The sequence below is a fragment of the Topomyia yanbarensis genome, chromosome 2, assembly GCF_030247195.1.
Source record: "Topomyia yanbarensis strain Yona2022 chromosome 2, ASM3024719v1, whole genome shotgun sequence".
In the NCBI taxonomy this organism is placed as follows: domain Eukaryota; kingdom Metazoa; phylum Arthropoda; class Insecta; order Diptera; family Culicidae; genus Topomyia; species Topomyia yanbarensis.
In genome coordinates this window covers 373,450,385-373,470,030 of record NC_080671.1, presented here as the reverse complement: position 1 = coordinate 373,470,030, position 19,646 = coordinate 373,450,385, and the positions used below count along the sequence as shown (strand labels likewise).

At 43.2% G+C, this 19,646-nt stretch overlaps 1 protein-coding gene across 1 annotated transcript in view; it reads right to left on the bottom strand.

The window, feature by feature from the left end:
• Positions 1-3,642: 3,642 nt before the first annotated feature.
• Positions 3,643-19,646, bottom strand: part of LOC131684570 (latrophilin Cirl) — an 83,991-nt gene continuing 67,987 nt past the window's right edge. The window contains exons 3-4 of the mRNA XM_058967569.1: positions 3,854-7,036; positions 3,643-3,780 (exon numbers count right to left, since the gene is read on the bottom strand). Of these exons, the coding sequence (XP_058823552.1) occupies positions 3,718-3,780; positions 3,854-6,814 (3,024 nt within the window). The 5' untranslated portion in view covers positions 6,815-7,036 and the 3' untranslated portion in view covers positions 3,643-3,717. The remainder of the gene's footprint in view (positions 3,781-3,853; positions 7,037-19,646) is intronic.

The window sequence follows — 19,646 nt, the reverse complement described above, 5'->3', positions numbered from 1 at the left end:
CTTGCACCTTAAGCACAATAGCCGCGCGCGCTATTCAAACTGAAGAACAAAACTCCTCTTTGTACCAGCCACTCGCACCGCACTTGAAAAGGACGGATGCAGACCCTGGAAAAGTAAGGCGGGTTTATCCTTTGGACCGATTTGAAAGCTATTAGAGTGCTTGGCCCTATTCTGAGCTTAGACGAAAGACGTTTTCTGTTTCCTTCGGGATAAAGTATTTCGGATCTTTCCAACACGCTAGAGAACACTCGCACACACCCTACATGTTCAACATGTTACAGGTTTTATCACGCTGCAAGAGGGAAACGACGGAAGATGACAGTTTTTGCACGGCTAAGTGACAATAAAGAACCGGGGATAAAATTCTTGCTCCTCTGTCATTGTACCCTCGGAACTGAAACACCTTTCGGTATGCAACCGGAATAACAGGATTACGGTGCGGGCAAAGCATGCCTCGTCATGAGGGATGGGTTCGGTTTTGCGTCGCGTTCACCGAGGCGTGACATAGCACGGGTGGACGCCGCCGAATGGACGTTTATTATGCGAAAATACGATTATTATTAATCGGGGATGAAGATCTCCTGCCACGAGACTGCGTATATCCGGCTCTAAATCGCCCCTCTTTTTGTACGGTATGTGCAGTGCAATCACTCAGCTCAGCCTATGATGTCGATATGGATAATAACGATTCGAGTTTGCCTGCTTGCATGAAGCAGGATAAAACAATGAGATATTCCAAAGCGAACCGCATTCTTTGATCATTTACATAAACAGCCTCCGGAGAGAGGCTCCGATGGAGATTGCAATTTTCCAAGTATAAAGTTGCACCCGATAGCTAGCTGCAAGCTGTGGTGATTTTGATGTGAATGCAAACGTGCGGTTGTTGTCGAAGCTTCATACTGCCTTCAAGCTCAACAATAAAAAAGTGGGACTCGGAAACAACAAATTGAATAATTGATAACCCAATTGATTGGCTTACGTTTAGATATGTTGATAGTTCGCTGAGATGAATAACTATATTTGTTCTTGATTCTTCAACGTTGAAGGTTAACCTATGGAAATGGATTACACAAGCGAATATGAATAAGCTTTTATTATATTTTATATAGATTCGAGTAACAACACTGTGTTCAACCGAAATATAACAATCGATTATTCCCCTAAAACGGACGCATAACTTTAAGCTACAATCCCCTTAAACATTTCAAATGAAAAATTAAACGAGTCAGTTACTGTCGAAGCTGTTTAGCTGTACCCCTCGCATAGCAGCGAAGCATGGAAACATTCACTTAAAGGTCCCTGATAGCTACCTTCAGCACACGTTTCCGTCCTAAATTCTGAATGCGCTAGGGAGCTAGCCTGCAGGAAAAGCTTTCCACCCTATCCCGAAAAGGACAATTCGATTACGTTGATCCGCATCAAGCTTCCGCAGCGAGCGAAAAAAGGAGCAAACCGCTCGTTAAATTTGCGTCCTACTGAAAATCTGAACCTGGCCAAGCCTAGCCTAAATGTAATTCAGGGAAAAAAATTACCCCCGAACAGTTCCCCGCGGACTGGTGTGTTGGAGCTTTGTTCCTCTCCGCAAGCGGTATTTTCTTCTGACTACAGCCACGCTTCGCACAGTACGACGATGAATGAATCTTTGGCTGTACAATGTGTATGATGTGACAACCTGGAATTGTATTTTTGTAGTTACAAGGATTTCTCACGATACTACACAAAACCTTTCTGTCCCTTCCACTATAACAAACAACCAATAGCTAGTCATCGACCAGGTTGAGCAGGGGGCGCAGTCTTACCATAGGATCATTCCACGCGGGAGGTTTAACCAAGGCTACTACCATAAAAAATCAATCGCATGGAAAAATTTAATTTTCCTGCTGGGCGAATGTTTGTAATATCTTTCTCTCGGTTGCGCTGCTGCTCCCCGTTGTTGTAACACGGGCACGGTGGGATCAGCAGCAAAGCAGCTGGGAATGAAAGAATAATGTCCTGCTTCTGTGATGCTCGGTCAGAAGATGTGGTCCGTTACCGTCAATGTCTCATTTGCCATTGTCGAGTTTGAGCTTGGCATGTCCGAGCAATTTGTTATTGGTGGGGTTACTCCGGTGGGCAGACAATCGTAACGGCGGATACGAGTGCGTCTATATGTTTCTCATCCACTCCGAAGAGGGAGAAGCGGAAACTGCATGTGGGGGTTGGGGGATATTTTTTCCCTTATTTATTGGGGAAAAGTAATTTCTCATCATTATATATTTTCGACTCTCCAGCAGTGGCCATTGTCAAGAGCTGCTCGTACAGTGGAACTCGAGTACGCCAGTCTGTGTTTTTTACCATGACAAAGCAGTTAGATTTCCGCAGCTTTTGTTGGCAGCTATTGAAAGCGGCTGATTGAAATAAAGTGCTTGCGCTGGGGTAGGCTTTAGCCTGGCACATTCCATGCTTTCCAAGCGATTTGTCGAGCCTTCTGCGAGAAAATCACTGACTCATATAATTGATTGTTGAAGCAAGTAGCGGATGTGGAGCGGATCAAATTTTTTCGGCATTAAATCCTCAGTATTAAATCTGGCTATAGAAACTGGGCCCAGTTACGGCATCGACCGACACCAATAAAAATCGGCTTATGGCGCGGCGGAAAATATTTTTTACGATGATAGCAAAACATGTTGCGTCGATAATCGTTTGGATTATCCGCAGAAAGCACAATTTACGTATGTTGCAATTTTGATAGATGGATTTTCGAAATATGTCTTATTCAATTTCTTGTACACCTAGATGACGTCATTTGCAAAAAGAACCATCCCTACCTCCTCCTATTCGCACACGTATACCGTACTCAGGTAGGCATAAATCTTACATTCTGAAATCGCATTCAAATCACAACCCAGTAACATCAATCATTCTGTCAATTGCCATCCACCGCTGGTAAAACAAATCACATTCTCGCATAATCCACGTGAGATTTCCAGAAAGGAATTCGAAAGAAACCATTTCCCTAATTCAACAACTAAGGTATGAACGATATGGAAATATTACATAGCACACGACACACGTGTAAAGGAAGGATTCAGGCAAGAAGAAAATAACGGATAAGTTAAACCCTCATCTCTCATCAACAGTGGCCCAGTAGCACGTCACCGGAAACTCATGTCTTCCTATTATACTAAGTATTCTTCACGTTCCAATAGGAATTGTATCGTACACAATAACAACGTGAGTTACCACACTCTTATTTTTTTCGTTTCTCTCTTGAGCTTCAAACAGCAATCAATCCAGGGGATTTTGAGCATTCCCCCAATCTGTACACAATTTTTTTTTTCAACGGAAAATTCTATATAGTCTAAGCACATCCTAAACATCCTCTGACTCACGCTCGCTACAGATTCCTCTTACCGCTACTTCCGATGCTTACGCCACTGATACTGCCCCTACCGCCTGCGCCACCCATTCCGCCACCGCCTACACTACCACCATCGGCCAGGTGGTGATGCTGATGCAGATGATGGTGCAGGTGATGATGATGGTGGTGATGCAGCAGCGGTATACTGCTCGCACTGATGGCCGCACTGGACGAGGTGGACGTGGCGGTTCCCGTTTCGGTTAGACTGTACACGGCCATCTCGGCACCGCCGCTGCTGCCACTGCTGCTACCACCTATACTGGCACCGCCACCACCACCGATCCCGTGCCCAACGCCACTACCGGTGGTGGTCGCGATTATAGATGTTGATGATGTGGTTTGTAAGGTAGTAGCAGTAGCTTGCTGCGGCTGCTGATTTGCTGAACGTAATAAATTGATTTGATTATTATTATTAGCGCGATATGTCAAAGCGTGACTATTAGTGGCATTTACATTGTTATTGAGCCGCTCCTGTACGGCCAACCGATGGTGGGTGGCAGTTTCGTAGCCTACACCGAGTGGTCCACCAGGACCCCCGGCTGGTGCCAGATTGTTGAACGTAGTCGTAACCAAATTGTTATTGTTGTGATGATTGTGGTGCCCCGGACGCATCAGGTGACCACCATCAGCAGCCATCAGTCCGGCTGCACTGTTGTACTGCTGCTGCTGCTGCTGATGCTGGTGGATGTTCACATCCAGATGATCGGTAGCGCCACCAGCCCCCAGATGGTGATGCTGGTTCGAGCCGATAAGACCGTGGTGCTGCAGATGATTGGGCAAATGCAAATCGGCCGCATTGTTATTGGCCGGTTGGTGGTGTCTCCGACCGTTGCGGACTTTGGAAAACACTCCGTTAAACAATTTCAGCGCAAACAGTGCTATCACGACTATAACGACGCAGATTGCTATGCTGATGTAGATTAATATTTTGATATCGTCGTCGATGATGGACAGCAGCGAAAGTTGCGTTTCGTCTATGGCATCTATCAGCAGAGCGAAGTTAGTCAAGTGGTTGCACATACACACCGTGTGGGTGGTGTTGGTGTACTCAACGTAGCAGCCGTCCTCTGACCACGCGTGGTCGATATAGTTCCAGAAAACACACGCTGGATTGGAGACATTCTTTGTCCGCAAATGTTTCAAAATCATGCGTATAGGTTGGGAAAGTTGAATATGGCGTCCCTTGCCCAGGCTGGCAGAAATCACTTTACTGTTGAGCAGTCGTTGCCGAGGCGTCGGAGAAACATCATTCTTCCCGGAACCAGCAGCAGCAGTAGAGTCATCCTGTTCCAACTTGTTTTGGTCCACTCGCGGCTGCTGAATGTTGCTAAATTGTGGCCTCAGTATCTGCTCCAACCGATCGAAGGCTACAAACACTATCCGCACTAAGCCGCCTTCGCTATTCTCAATCAGTGCAGCTTTGGGCAACTCGATCAGATCGTCACTGACCTGCCACCGTTCTTGGCTAGAATCGGGGAAAACTTCGTTCTTGACAAAGTTGCGCGTCTCAAGGACCCGTATCGAAAGAAGGATGTTTTTTACTTTCTGAACTACGTGCCGCTCCCGCAAAATGGTGTCGGCCAATAGGAAGGCATTGTCCTCTAGGCCCGTTAGCAGTGACGTTGCCACACGCATTTGATCTTCCACACTTAAATCCAGCCAGCTGGCGTGTTGTGATTGATCCAACAGATTGCTTCCTGTCTTTACCACACTATTCAACAACTCGTACACTAGCGCTTCCCGCTGTCGCTGATCGGGGATTGTTTCGATGTCGAAATGCATCTTCTGAGACATCGTTTGAATGATCTTAGTTGCAACTAGCATATCTCCGCCGTACAACGTTTTACTACTCGTCACCTGCGATAAATCGTTCGCAATCGATATCAGCGACGAATCCTGCTGGTTGACTCGAATCTCTAGGTTGTTGAGCCACAGCGATCGACATTGTGTCAGATCCGGCTGATATGAGTACCATGTGGCCACAGCACCACCTGCACCATTCCTACCGCTAAGATTGCTATTAAAACTAATATCACTTTTGTTATTATCATCTAGAAATGATTGTTGCTGTTGCTGCTCGTGCTGCAAATGCAAACGCTGCTCAGGCGTCAGTGATCCTATTGCTACGCATCGCCACTTGGCGATACCAGTGGCCCCACCGGGACAGGGCTGAACGTTGGCCTCGCCAACACGTGTCACATTCCAAAACAAGTTGCGTGCCGTCGTTGGACCACACGCATGACTCACATCAAGCACATTGTTCACAGCATTGTTGCTATCGATGGTACCACTTATGCTATTACTATTACTATTGCTACCACTATTACTACTACCACTACTGCTGCTGCTGCTGCTGGGTGAGTCGTGATTATCATTCTTCTTACTGCTAGTGCTTCCACCTATTGAAACATTGCTTTCGCCGTAGCTCTTGCTACCGTCGCCACTATCTCTATCTCTATTAGCGTTGGATAATACTGCCGTTTGCGTCGGAAAATAGTCCTCATCCTCACCAAAATCTTCATCGTCTTCTGGAGCACCATCACTTTTATCAGCGGCAGTTTTCGGCTGCTTTTTGCTTCCACTACCACCGCCGCCGCCCCCGGCTGCATCGCTAATCTGCTTGATGATCGCCAGATCATCGTTCACACTTTTGTTGTCAAATCCTTTGTTGCGAAACGATGGTGGAGATTGCTGGTTAACTATCAGCGTCTGCTGCTTATACGGCGTCGTTGGTTTCACCTTCACTGTCGTCACCGAGCTGGTCGTTGCCACCGAGGTTGCCCCAAAGCCTGCTAGCGGATCGGAGAAATTCAGTTTACTGAGCACCGGATTCCGTACGGTCGATGTACTCCACACGATTGGCTGTGACGTCTTCAACCATGGTGGACTTGGCCGATTGGTGGTCGTAGATGACTGAGCCGCCGAGACACACTGATAATGCGCTTCCAGATACTTGTGCGTGCCGGGGCAAGGATCACCAAACATATTGGTCGAAGCAAGCACCGAACAATTCTGCTTCTGGGCACACTTTGAGTGCAGAACCCGTAAACTCTTCGGAGACATGCAATTCACGCTCCAATCCACGTTCCCGTGATCGTTGCAAATTGTGATAGAAAACCGCCCGTAGTTGGCACGGATCAAACTGATCAAATCCCCATTTTCGCACTCGATCATTAGCGTTTTGCCCTCGCATGCGTACGCCGTTTCGTATTTCGGAGCTGTGGCGAAATTGAGCGACGGGAGCGTGATCAAAAGTAACGCCACACTGCTCCAAACGCTCCAGTGGAAACAGCTGGCTGCCGGTGCCCGAAACCTTCGTCGTCTTCTGCTACGATTGCTATTACAACTACCTCTACTTCTAGTGCTGCTCTCCATCCTACCAAATACTGACTTTAGTTGCAGTGGTCGAATCATTGCTATCTGGCTGCTCGCGTAGATTCTTTCCACTTGTGCTGTTCTAGTTCTGCCCCCGCCGCTTGCGGATGCATATCATTCCCACTCGGTGCTAATCCGGTTCGGGATATTACAGTGCTGTCGTTTGCCCGACTGGGGCTTCTGCTGTTGTTTTTGTTGTAGGTTGTAGTAATGTTGCTGCTGCTGTCCTTGGCGCAAACTGTTTCGGTGATTGCAAATTATCTGTGAGAAGAGAAAGCAGAAAAAAGAATTTATTAATCTACGGCAAATGCTAGACAGTACAGTAGTTAAAATAGGATTCATTGGAATGTATAAAGAATCGTCGATTATGTGTTTTCTTTCCAAATATCATTCGACTGATTTGCAGGAAGTTTGCTGCGGATACTAAATGATAAAACCTCTATCGGAAACAATTATGGACGTAATTGAGGTTATTTTGTAGGGGAGTTACTTATGATAGCGTTTGGTGTTTACAAGTCCCTTTAGTATTTTAATCTATTATTGGCGAAGCAAAGATATGCATGCGAAAGAGTACTGTACGTTAAAAACAAACATCAGCAAATAAAATATAAATTCACCTAAAGTAAGTCTATTGTTTGATTGAATAGTTAAGCATGTTTTGTCTCGTGATTTTTCATTAAACCCGCCATGACAACTATGACGCGCACAATCACACTATCCTCAATCTAAATCTTTTATATGTTTCCAATCAAATTAGCCAAAGTTGGTTTTGCGAAAACTCGCAATAATCAGTCGAAATAGAAAAACTGACACTGGAGACGCATGGTAATTTTTATATCAAGGAGGCATGAGTTTTTTTTCGAGAGTTGTCGTACTGGAGCTACAGAGCTAAGGTCTCGGCAGGGCTCCACTTCAAAATCACTCACTACAATTGCAGAAGAGACGGGAAATGCCGCCATGGAACGTGTGAAACGAGCAGATCGGTGTAGAATCTGCCGTTTCAAAAATGTAGCGTTAGCAGTGTTTGCGCCTTAGCTAAAGGCAATATTAAAAGTGCTCGAATCATTTATCTAGTTCATGGGTGGTGGGTATTGAGGAGGAAAGTGGGTGAAACAGAGGTGAACAGGAAACCTAGTACAGAAGATAAATAATAACGGGAAAACTGTAAAAGGGAAAATAAAAATCAAGAGAGAACCGGAAACTCTGAAATTGAAAACCGGAAACCCTTGAGTGATAGAAGAAAGAAGAATTAGTTAAAAGGATAAGTTTCTTGGTCGGTCAGGAGAATCAACTCGATCTTTCCCTTTTGGACCGCCGAGTAGAAAAGTTAGATGAACAGTTGTAAAAAGCAGTGAGGAAAATCATAGTATAATTGAAGTACGTGTGCAGTTAAAAAGTGAAAAAGGAATATAATGTTTTAAAATTGGTTTGATTTCAGATTAAAAATATAATTAAAATGCTTTACAAAAAATCGTGAGTCATGCAGTGAAATGTATTTTAAAAAAAGTAAATATATTTAAAACTAATAAAACCTACGGATTAATTTAAATAAAATTATTCTAGAGAGCAGTAAGGTTAAAAAAGTGAGTCGTTAGAAAAAATAGACTGTGAAAGGAGTTGTGATAATAACAGGTAAATGTGTAGCAATGAAATCGTGTGTCAGGTTCTTATGCAGTTTGTATTTTATACAGCCACATTCCGGTGGCGAAGCCATCTTGGGGTTTTACCGCTGCGGGATCGAAACCCGGAAAATCGAGCGAGTGCGATTTTGATCATTTTCCGTCCATGCAGGATCAAATCGCCAGTGGTATCCGGCTTAGGTTGCCCTGGGTGTACCTATCGCCTCGTGGTTGCGTACCACTATAGGTATATTCGGAGAGCGTTGGTCATCGGTTAAAGTTACTCGGCCCACGGGCATCACACGCTACACGTGATAGCCAGATTCGTGGCATGGTCCTCTAGGGGAAAGACTACCAACGCCAGAGTAATCAGCCCGGCTCACGTCCCGAAATCGGAGGCCCTCCGTATGATACCACCCCGTTAGCTCAGCTCGGCAAGGAAATCACGCCGATAGGCATCGAGCGTTCGATCACAACCCAGAATACCCCACCGTAAGTGAATTTCCACCATCATCGCAACTCACTACCGTTTGCTACCTGTGGGCGAACATTGTCGACGCATCGTTAGCAGCAACTGTCGGTCTCGCAGAGATCGGCTTTCTCGTCGGCCAGCATCGTGGTAGCTAAACCACCCACAAGGGGGTGGTCGGCAGGCACCGAATCGTCGTCTTCAAATCCTGTAAGTACGCGAACCTTTGACATACACCATAACACCAGCTACGAGTAGGGAAATCTTGTTTGTTAACAAGTAGGGGAAGAGAAAAGGATTAGGGAAGTAGGAAGACTCACGTAGAACAAACACAAAAGGGGAGTGACGTCACGAGCAGGGACTGGGTAACAGTTAGCTCTTGCAGGAGGCAGAGCAGGGGATTGTAAATAACCTTTTCGAAAAAAAAAACAAACGAAGTCTCGCCAATTTTTAAATTTATTAAAACGTACTTTTCATTTTCATTAGTATTTAATTCTTTTTTTATTTACCTTCAATAAACTAGTATTTTCCTCTAAGTAATTTCTTTTAATTAAAATCAATTGGATGAACAACTAGAAAGATAGAATCAGTAAGTGATTGGGAGCATTTGGGAAGTTATTGGGATTCGACTTGGGAACATTGTTTGTGTCGTTGGGAAGGAAGTTGAGGTGGTTTTTTCGTTGGTGGGTCAAGACATCGCTAGCTGGGCATTTTTGACCGGAGTTCTTGGCAGACGACTCCGTCGTCTGGCGCGAAGCCGAGAATTTAAGGACCCCTAACCAGAGCCCCCTTACACGTGTTGACTAATTGATATGAGCGTCATTTTTTGTCCGAATGAAGGCATGGGCTTAGGCTGCTAAGACCGAAGGTAGATATTTCCGGACATGACTGATGCATTATCACACGAACATGAGTGTTTGTAGGTTCCCGCTCGAGACCGCTTTTATAAGTTAATAGTGCTAAAACATTCACTTAATCATCGGGGGGTTTTCATGTTTGCGAGACCGCGGGCTTCGGTGGGCGTTGATGATCGCGAAGTTCTAAAGCGTTTGTATTTTAACGTGCTGAACTCTAGAAGATAGTGAGATTCCCCATATCACTAGGGTTCCCAGTCATATCACCACGGAACGTGTTATCTAGTAGATATGGCCGTCATTTTTTATTCTAATTGGTCCACGTGAAGGCATGGACCTAGGCTGCTAGGACCGAGGGTAGGGACTTCCGGACATGACCTATTTATGATAGCGCGAGCACGGGCGTTAGTAGATCTGCGCTTAAGATCACGCTTATAACTTTATAAATCCTAAGACGATCACTTAATCACAGGGGTGTTATCATGTTTGCGAGATCGCGAGTGTAGATGGGCGAGGATGATCGCAAAGCGCTCAAGCGTTTTGATGTTAACGTATTTGTCGCGTGTGCTAGTGTGCATGAAACTTGGCGTGCATAAATTCAATTTTAAAATAGTTTCTCTATTTGCATATTCGTAATATCACAAAAGCTTCCGGTCATTTCGCCTTGAAGCTTGTTGTCTAGTGTATATGAGCTAATTTTTAGAATGGTACTACTGAAAGCATGGACCTAGGCCGCTAGCATCGACGCTAGGAGTCTTCCGAACGTGACAGATTCACGATTGCCCGTTTATATAACCGTATTTGAGTTTTTATGTTTGCGAGAACACGGGTGTTGGTTTGTCTGGCCGATCACAATTGTATGTTCGCGTTTGTGACCAATGTTGAATTATCGCGCAGAGCTTGAGCGTTTGAATGTTAACGAGTTTGGTCGCAGTCGTGCTACCGACCAGCGACCAGCTCAATCGTTCCGGCCCGGCGTTCGGAGGTCTGAACCCCCTTCTCAGGCGAGTACTTTCTTCCAATGATCGTCCGATCTCCGAAAAAAAAAATTAGCTTGCGGTGCGCCAGGTACGCGAACGATGAGTTCTTTGACCATTGGGTTGTTTGAACGAAGCTTCCATTCGTATACACCATTGCGGTTATCTCAAGCAATCTATGCTGCGCTGCCATTACCGGGACGAACGTTATACCACACTACAGAAGCCCCCGAGCACTCCAACACAGTCGTGCTAACAGTCAGCGACTAGCTTACTCGTCCCGGTCCTGGGCTTCCGACTCCATTATCAGGTGAATATTTTGCTTGAGATGATCATCCGCTCCCTGAAAACGATTTAGTTAGCAGCACATCGCCGGGTACAACACATGATTTTCTGTCAGTCTACTACCAGAACGTCCGTGGAATGAGAACAAAAATTCCAACATTCTTCCTCGTCCTCTCCTCCTGCGACTACGACATCATTGTCTTCGCCGAAACTTGGCTACGTGATGATATATTAAAGTCCGAGCTTACGACGAACTGCGCTATTTAAAGATGCGATCGTAGGTGGTGGTGGCCTTCCTATTGCGATAAAGAAACATCTAACTGGGACTGTACTAAAAATGCCTGAATATGAATGTTTGGAACAAGTTGTCGTACACGTTTCAGTGCCCGGTCGATCGTTATATGTTTGTTGCATTCATTTAACAGTGCAGTGCTCCTGACTTGTACAACGTTCATTCCTCTGCAGTCCAAAGCATTCTGGAAAAAGCTGTAGCTTATTATAGGTGATTACAATCTGGATTTTTGATGACGATTATAAATGCTACCTTCCTGAAAATGCAACATCGGAACAAGAGAGGACCATCACACAAAACTTTGGTCGCTGGTGGTTCTTAATTTTTTTACTCTCTTAGCAACGCATCCTCGATATAACTTTTGTCAACGATACGGCCTCCGACTTCTATACTCATGGTAGATCCTCACCATAAACCCTTCGTTTTAAGGAGACGCGCGTTTTGGCGACAACGATGCTTTTGATACTACTAATGACGACCTCAACTTTGAGTTTACACGATGAAATCCCGAGAAAATCTCAACGGCCATTGGTGCAATCAATTTGTGTGACAATGTGGACAGGAATGATTAAGATCAGGCAGTTGCTGCGTTGTACGAGGCCATATATGGGATCTTCGCCGAAATGTTCCCAAAAACGTGTCAGTAGAAAAGCTGATTAAAAGTTTCCGTTGTGAAACATCGAGCTTGGTCGCCTACACAACATTCTCTGGAACCATTGAAATCGGTAGCTGTTGCACAGAACCGACAAAAACAATCTCCGTGAAATGGAACTGCAATATGAAACAGCCCGGAACATTGCATACGGTGAGTACCTTGAGGAAGTTCAATGTAACCTCCGAAACACTTCCTCGACATTCTGGAAGTTTATGAAGAGCCGTTCCTGAGATATTCCAGAACAAACAAAAGCTTACAGTCTGTAGCCGAATCGGTGGATCTTTTTGCGGATCGCTTCCGAAATGTATTTACCAGGCTTTCTATCTATCCATCGCAACAGTACCTTGATACAATGCCAATGAATAATATCAGCGTCCACGATCTAACATAAGGGCTGTCGATGTATTAAGCGCTCGGTCTATCGTGAACCCCTTAAAACAACAGAATTGACGAATGTCAACACAATTTCGTATTGAGCGCTTCAAACTTGATGATGTACACAAGTTTTTTTTAGTTCCAGCTGTCGAGAAGCGCCAACAAGTGGGTTCAATACAGCTTGATTTCGCGAAAGCGTTCGACAAGGTGCCCCACAACATTGCTGCAGCGACTAGGATTTCCACCATGGATAATCAGATGGCTGCATTATTAGCTCTCCGAACGATCTGCTTTTGTTAGAATTGACACCACACGCTCAACCGCATTTGATATGCGAACCGGTGTCTCTCAAGGAAGTCGCCTAGGGCCACTTATTTTTCGCTTATTCATCAATGACCTCTGCACCCGCATCAATTCTGGACATCTACTCCGCGTTGAAAATATGAAAATCTTTCGTTCGATTGGCTCGGCACTCAACTTTGCTGATCCAAAATGATATAACCAATATTGAGGAGTGATGTCAATAGAACATGAGACACGTGTATTCTGCCCATACTCGCATAACAGTCCCATTTTCATAATTTTTTATTAGCTTCACGAATAACGTTTATTTTTACTATACTTCAAGAAATCACTATAGACATCGCGAGTATGTTCGGTGAAATACAAAAAAAAATACCAAACCATGTTTGTCCCATATGAAAAGTACCCGCATTCGCATATCGGTCCCATAGTTCTTTTGCAATGATGGCTGTAGTGTAGCTTAGTTATTTTTATGCCAACGGGATTTATTGTACGGTAAAAAAAACAAATTGAAATAATAATATATTACATAGCATTGCTGTTGAGAGATTTTCGACCATCTCAAACGGCTGATCCATAAATGACGTAGCTCTATATGCCCGATCAGAAACACATAACAAAAATATTTCAAGACTATATCTCGAGCTGTTACTTGTTATAATTTTCTGTTATTTTAACTACTAACGAGACCAGATTTATAACACAGCTTATTACGAAAATTGCATTCTGTTATAATCATGTTATTGCATTCTGATCGGGTGGGGGAGGGAGGGGTTTTGTATTTAGTGAAGATGTGTGACGACAGGGGGTAGGGGGTCATGTCATGCTACTTAGCTTTTTTAAAGGGGAAGGGGGGTTGACCTAATGTCACCACAATCTTACCCGTTTCATCTAACATAATCCTTTTTTTTTAATTTTTTACGGGGACAAGGTGGTTACCGTCAAGCTTCGTAATTACCGGGGGGTATTTAGAGGTTTGTGACGAAATTCTACGATGGGGGAGGGGGGTGTTAAAAATCACTCAAAAAATGCTACGTCATTTATGAATGGTCCCTCATCAGAAACGAAATGATCGCGGGGATTCGTAAGATCATGGTAGAATCTTCTTTTTATTCTAATGATTCCTACTCGATATATCTTTTCTTTTTTTTTAGAGTTGTCCTACTGGAGCTGTAGAGCTAGGTTCTCGGAAGGGCTCCCTGTCAGAATCACATACTACAATTTGCAGACGAGACAGGCAATGTCGCCCAGTAAAACACTGCTTTAGGCCAATTGTAGCGGGCCGTGCTTCTGAATGTGATAATCATTATACGGTTCAGGTATGTGCGGGCGCAGGGACTCGGGATCACGTGTATCATTGCGAAGGACTCGAACATTTGTACGTTAACGTGCTCGATCGCGTGTGCGTTTGTATGTCGCGTGTGCTAACGTGTATGTAACTTCGCATGTATAAATTCTATTTTATAACCGTGTGCTTTTCACATATTCGCGTGTGTTCTAGACGCGAACCATGAATCTGATACTTATTTTTTTGTGTACGGTTCAGATTCCAGAAGAAAGTGGGTTCTTCCATATCATTAGAGTTCCCAGACATGTCGCCGTAGAACGTGTGGTCTAGTGGATATGAGCTTTATTTTTTTGATTGGTCCAACTGAATGTATGGACCTAAATTGCTAGAATGAAGGCTAAAGATTTCCGGACGTAACCGATTCATGATCGCGCGCGTTTGCGGGTTCGCGTTTGAGACCGCGTTTGTAACTTCGTAAGTACTAAAGGATTCACATAATAACCGGAGTTTTATCAAGTTTGCGCGATTGCGGGCATAGGTGTGCGTGGATGATCGTGAAGGGCTTAAGCGTTCGTATGTTGACGTGTTTGTCGCGTGTATGTGCGTGTGCTTCGCGCGTATAAATTTGATTTTGAAACCCTGCGGCCATTCACATATTCGCGGACTGTCATTCATTTAGTTTTCGATGTACAGATCACATTCTGACCGGGAATGAGTTACCCCATATCACTAGAGTTCCCGGTCATGTCACCATGGAACGTTTTGTCTAGTGGATATGATAGTTATTTTATTCTTAATTTTTCAATTTCATTTTTTTTATTAATTAACATGGACCTAGACTGTTGGTACCAAGGATAGAGACTTCCGGACAATCCCGATTCATGATGGCGCGAGTACGGGAGTTTGTAGATTGAAGCTTGAGATCGCGTTGGTAAGTTTGTGAGTACTGAGACGTTCACCTTATCACCGGGGTATACTCATGTTCGTGACTTCGTAGGCGTAGGTTGCTTGGAAAATCGCGAGGGGCTCTAACGTTTGTACGCTGACGTGATTTTGTAATATATTTGCGTGTTCTTGAATGGTCGCGCGAACCGTGAGTCTGATATTAAATTTTCGGTGTGCCATTAGAATTCTGGCAGAGAGTGGGATCCCTTATATCGATAGGGTTCCCAGTCATGTCGCCATGAGACGTGTTGTCTAATAGGTATGGGCGTATTTTCTTGATTGGTCCAGCTGAAGGCATGGACCTAGGCTTCTAGGATCAAGGATAGACTTCCGGTCGTGACCGATTCGTAAACGCGTGCGCGAGGGCATTTTTGTAGTTTCCCGCTTGAGACCGCGTTTGAGAATGTGTGAGTGATTCGCGTGTGTTCTAGAATGATCGCGCGCGAACCGTGAATTTGATACTTAATTTTTCGTGTACGGTTCAGATTCTAGAAGAAAGTAGGTTCTTCCATATCACTAGAGTTCCCGGTCATATCGCCACGGAACGTGTTGTCCAGTGGATTATGAGAGCTTTCTTTTTAATTGATTCAATTGAAGACATGGACCTAGACTTTTGGATTCGATGATAGAGACTTCCGGACGTGATCGATTCCTGATCGCGCGAGTGCGGGATGTTATCATGTCTGCGAGAACGCGCGTGTAGGCTGCGTGAATGATCGTGAACGGCTCACGCATTTGTATGTTTGATTGTCGCGTGTATGTGATCTCGGGTGTATACATTCGAATTTTAAGTCGCCATGGAACGTGTAGTTTAGTGGATATGAGCATCATCTTTTTGATTGGTCCACCTGAAGGTATTGGACTTATGCTACTAGGACCGAGAATAGGGGTTTCAAGATGAAACCGATTCATGATCGCGCGAACACGGGCGGTGGTTCACTCTTGAGACAGCCTTTTTGAATTTATAAGTGCTAAACCGTTCACTTAGTCACCCGTGTGTTATCCTGTTTGCGAGATCGTGGGTGTGGTTGAACGTGGATGATCGCGAAAGACTCGAGCGTTTGTATGTTGACATTTTTGTATGTAACTTCACGTGGATACATTATTTTTATAAGCATATGGCCATTCGCATGTTCGCGTGTTATTCAATGGTCGCACGTGGACGTCTTGTCCAGTTTTTGTTTCTATTGGTCCAATTGAAAGGCTGCTTTTGGGTTTGGGCTGCTAGGATCAAGGGTAGAGACTTGCGGACGTGACCAATTCATGATTACGCGAGCGGTTGGTTGACGGTGGCGACCGCGTTGGCTAATTTTTAGGTACAAATGTTGACTTAATTACCGGGGTGTTTGAATGTTGGCGAGATCGCGGGTGTTCGCAGTTTTGACCAGGTTTGTGTTATCCTGAAGGCCACGCTGGTACTTTGGAATAAGAAATTGTGAGTGTATATGAGATAATAAGCAATTTGTGATAGTGAGTGTTAGCATGGATCTAATTGAGAATATAGCAATAAAAGAAGGGTGCCTCCAGAGAGAATTGGGCCCTAAACCCACATTGTATATTATGTGACGATGGCAGAGGATAATAAAGGTCGCCAAGTTAAGTACTAAAATTGATCACAATGTAACTTAACTAAAAAGAAAATAATCGTATCCCAAGTTTATGTGATATAATCACTGTAATACTGCTTTGGTGGAAAAGCCCCCGGACCACGTCAAGGTACAGGATCATGCCGAGGGTGATTCCTACTCGATATATCTTTTCGTAAAAATAATATATCTGTACGAAGAAATATCTTATCTACTTGAGGAGTGAAAATCTTTCATACTTGGAGTTTCGGAGGTGGTTCTAACAGCGGATTATCACCATCAGGAACATTTCAAATGGTTTGTCTGTTATCCACTTAACAAAAAGATGCAAAATATTTCAAAGTTTTCGGCTGGATAATTTTTTTTTTTTTGAGGTCGCTAGCCGTGCATTGAAGAATGCCTAAAACTCTGAACTAGGCCCCGTCGAGTCCAGTCCGTCATTTGTCCGTCTCGTCCTGTCGTGTCTGGGGCTTCCAGGTTACATGCATTCACCAGACGAGACTAGCTTATGTCAGCTTAATTGTGCACTGGTTTCGTAGAATCGAGGCGATCATCGAAATGATAGATCCTACGAGTGAATGCACTTGGCCCAGTCACCTGTCGAGCATTTGTATATTTGCGTGTGTGAATGTTTACGTGTGTATGGGAAGTGTTGCATGTTGAGATATGTGTGTTACCTGTAAATAATATGTTAATACAAATATGCATGATGTTAAAGTAAGACATGTGTAATATGCTACTTACAGTTTGTTGTTCGTTCCTACTTATCTGATTCAATTGAGTATGAAAGTACATCTCAATTTTTCTAAAACCTGGCGACGTCTGATGGCAGCGAATAGTCATTGTTGACAGCAATGTTGCCCTTTTATGTTAAATTATCTCGGAGAAGTCATCAGAGGAATATGACGCATGAGATCGAAAATAAATAAAATAAAATAAAGAGTAGAGTTAATACTGTTATTGAATATTAATTGAACAACACATGTACCATGCAATACTTGGAATCGTCCAAATGCCAGAAAATGATATATATTTACCATTAACGACAATTAACTCCGTTAGAAGTTTCTCATGCTATGCTGGACGGGAATGGATCATTGACGTGCATCGGTAAATCAGTCGTACCTTCATTTATCCAATCCGAATGAATCGAATCGAATGCACGAATTGAACACCAGTAAAAAATGACCAACGAATCCCAAGAAGGATCACCCACTATTCCATCATATAAGTCAGTTCTGCATCCATTCCCTGGTCCACATGTCACAAATACTCAGACGCCCACATACACAGATAGACACACGGCTAGCACACAACTGTACACTAGTACCAAAAACCACAATTATTACAACACAACTAATAGGGTTCTACTGTTATTTTTTTTATGCGCCTGTGCACGTTGCCGAGGTCGGCCGATAAATCGACACACAATGACTTCCACTGCGAGCCGTGCTCACAAAGACTGCCGTTAAGCTATTGAACAATGTCTGCAAACACAGCCCACAGAAAAAGTCAATCCACGGCGACCCGCCAATCGGCCACGCCAGTGTGCACAGGCTCTTAGTTGACTGTTAGTTTGGACTGGTGCAGAGTATGAAAAAACACAAAACATAAAAAAGGTCCATAAACCCTCTCGGTCTCCTCGATGCACCACTATCGAGGCGCAATGCAATAACCATCCGAAAGCAGGTGTCTGCTCAAATATGCTTGAAGATGTTTGCAATACCGTCAAACCCGTCAACCTAGGAGAGGGTTTTCGGCTAGATAAAATTCAAAGAAAATTATTCAACGCGAAAAAATTCCGGGATCGAACCAAATTCACAAAAATATTCACACTAACAGGAACACTATCCTACAGTTTATTTCATCAAGAGTAGTTAGAGTCAATGAACAGTAGTTACAACAGGAACACTTCTTTTATAATACGTCCATTCAAACTAAATCATATAATATCAATCAATAGATAAGAAAAACAAAACTAGTAGCAGGTGGGACTGATACGTGAGTAAATTGGAGTTTGTCGACAAAAGTACTCGCATATGAGTCCCATATAGCATTTTCCGTCAGTTTACACCAAAATAAAAAAAAAATCTCAACTTTATTATTTATGTGAAACAGAAATATTCATGTAGTATATTCAACAATACCGGTATTTACAATTCTTCCTAGCCGTGACATAGAAAGTAAACAAAAATATTTAATCATCTTATTCCCAACATGGTGATTTTTCATATGGAACTGATATGCGAGTACCGGCAGTGTAACGACAGTAAAAGTGTCCTTAGAAGGAGTGGTAAATGTTTTTTTACTTATCTACAGTTTACACTCGCGTTAGGGTAAATTAAATTAATTGGGGATTACACATAAACTGATCAAGATTGGAACTATTTGAAAAATATGCGACACGGCATATTAAAATTAAAACATCATAGATTGCAATATTTAACATATTTTAATCTAACTTCCGTTGTTACTTATAGCTAAAAGTATTTCTAAAACATTGAACGTCCCGAAACAAAACTATTTCTATTTGTGATACATTATGTCATCTCGAGTAAGCTTTTGCTGAACAATATATGGTCGGTGTTAAGTCAGACCGGACTAAGTCGTAAAAAATCAAAAAATGAGATAATGATAGCACTGGATGAAGAACTTCTTCATCTACATTAGACTTTTGCCAGATATGAAATATGTGACAGTAAGCAGGAGTTATGGCTAAAACTAATTTCCGGTTATAATGTAAAGGATGCTGCGATTCAAACTTTAAACTCGTTTTACTCGAAATTAATAAATTGTCACTTAGTCCGCTCTGACTTAACACCGACCATATTATGATAAAACGCTCGAAAATTACAGTTTCATATATCTCAATGTGAGCAAAAAACCTGTATATTTTCATTTAAATCGATTAGAAATAATACGGACAATATCATGAATTAGGTTTTAAACAAAATATGATCATACTTTATTGAAACGCACTACAAATGATCATGCTTGAGACTACAGTTTCTGCTATTCACCCCTAGAGGAGCTATTTTAGGTAGCATTTTGTTATGAAGAAAATCTGAATTCAGGAGTCATAGTTGTTTTGAGAAAAAAACCCTCTAGTTTGCTTATGGCACGTTTTGATCTCTCGATATATTTCATAGAGATTTAAGCATTATAATCTATTAAAACAGTTCCAAATGTATTTTCTACCCTTTTGGAATACAAGTCATATTCG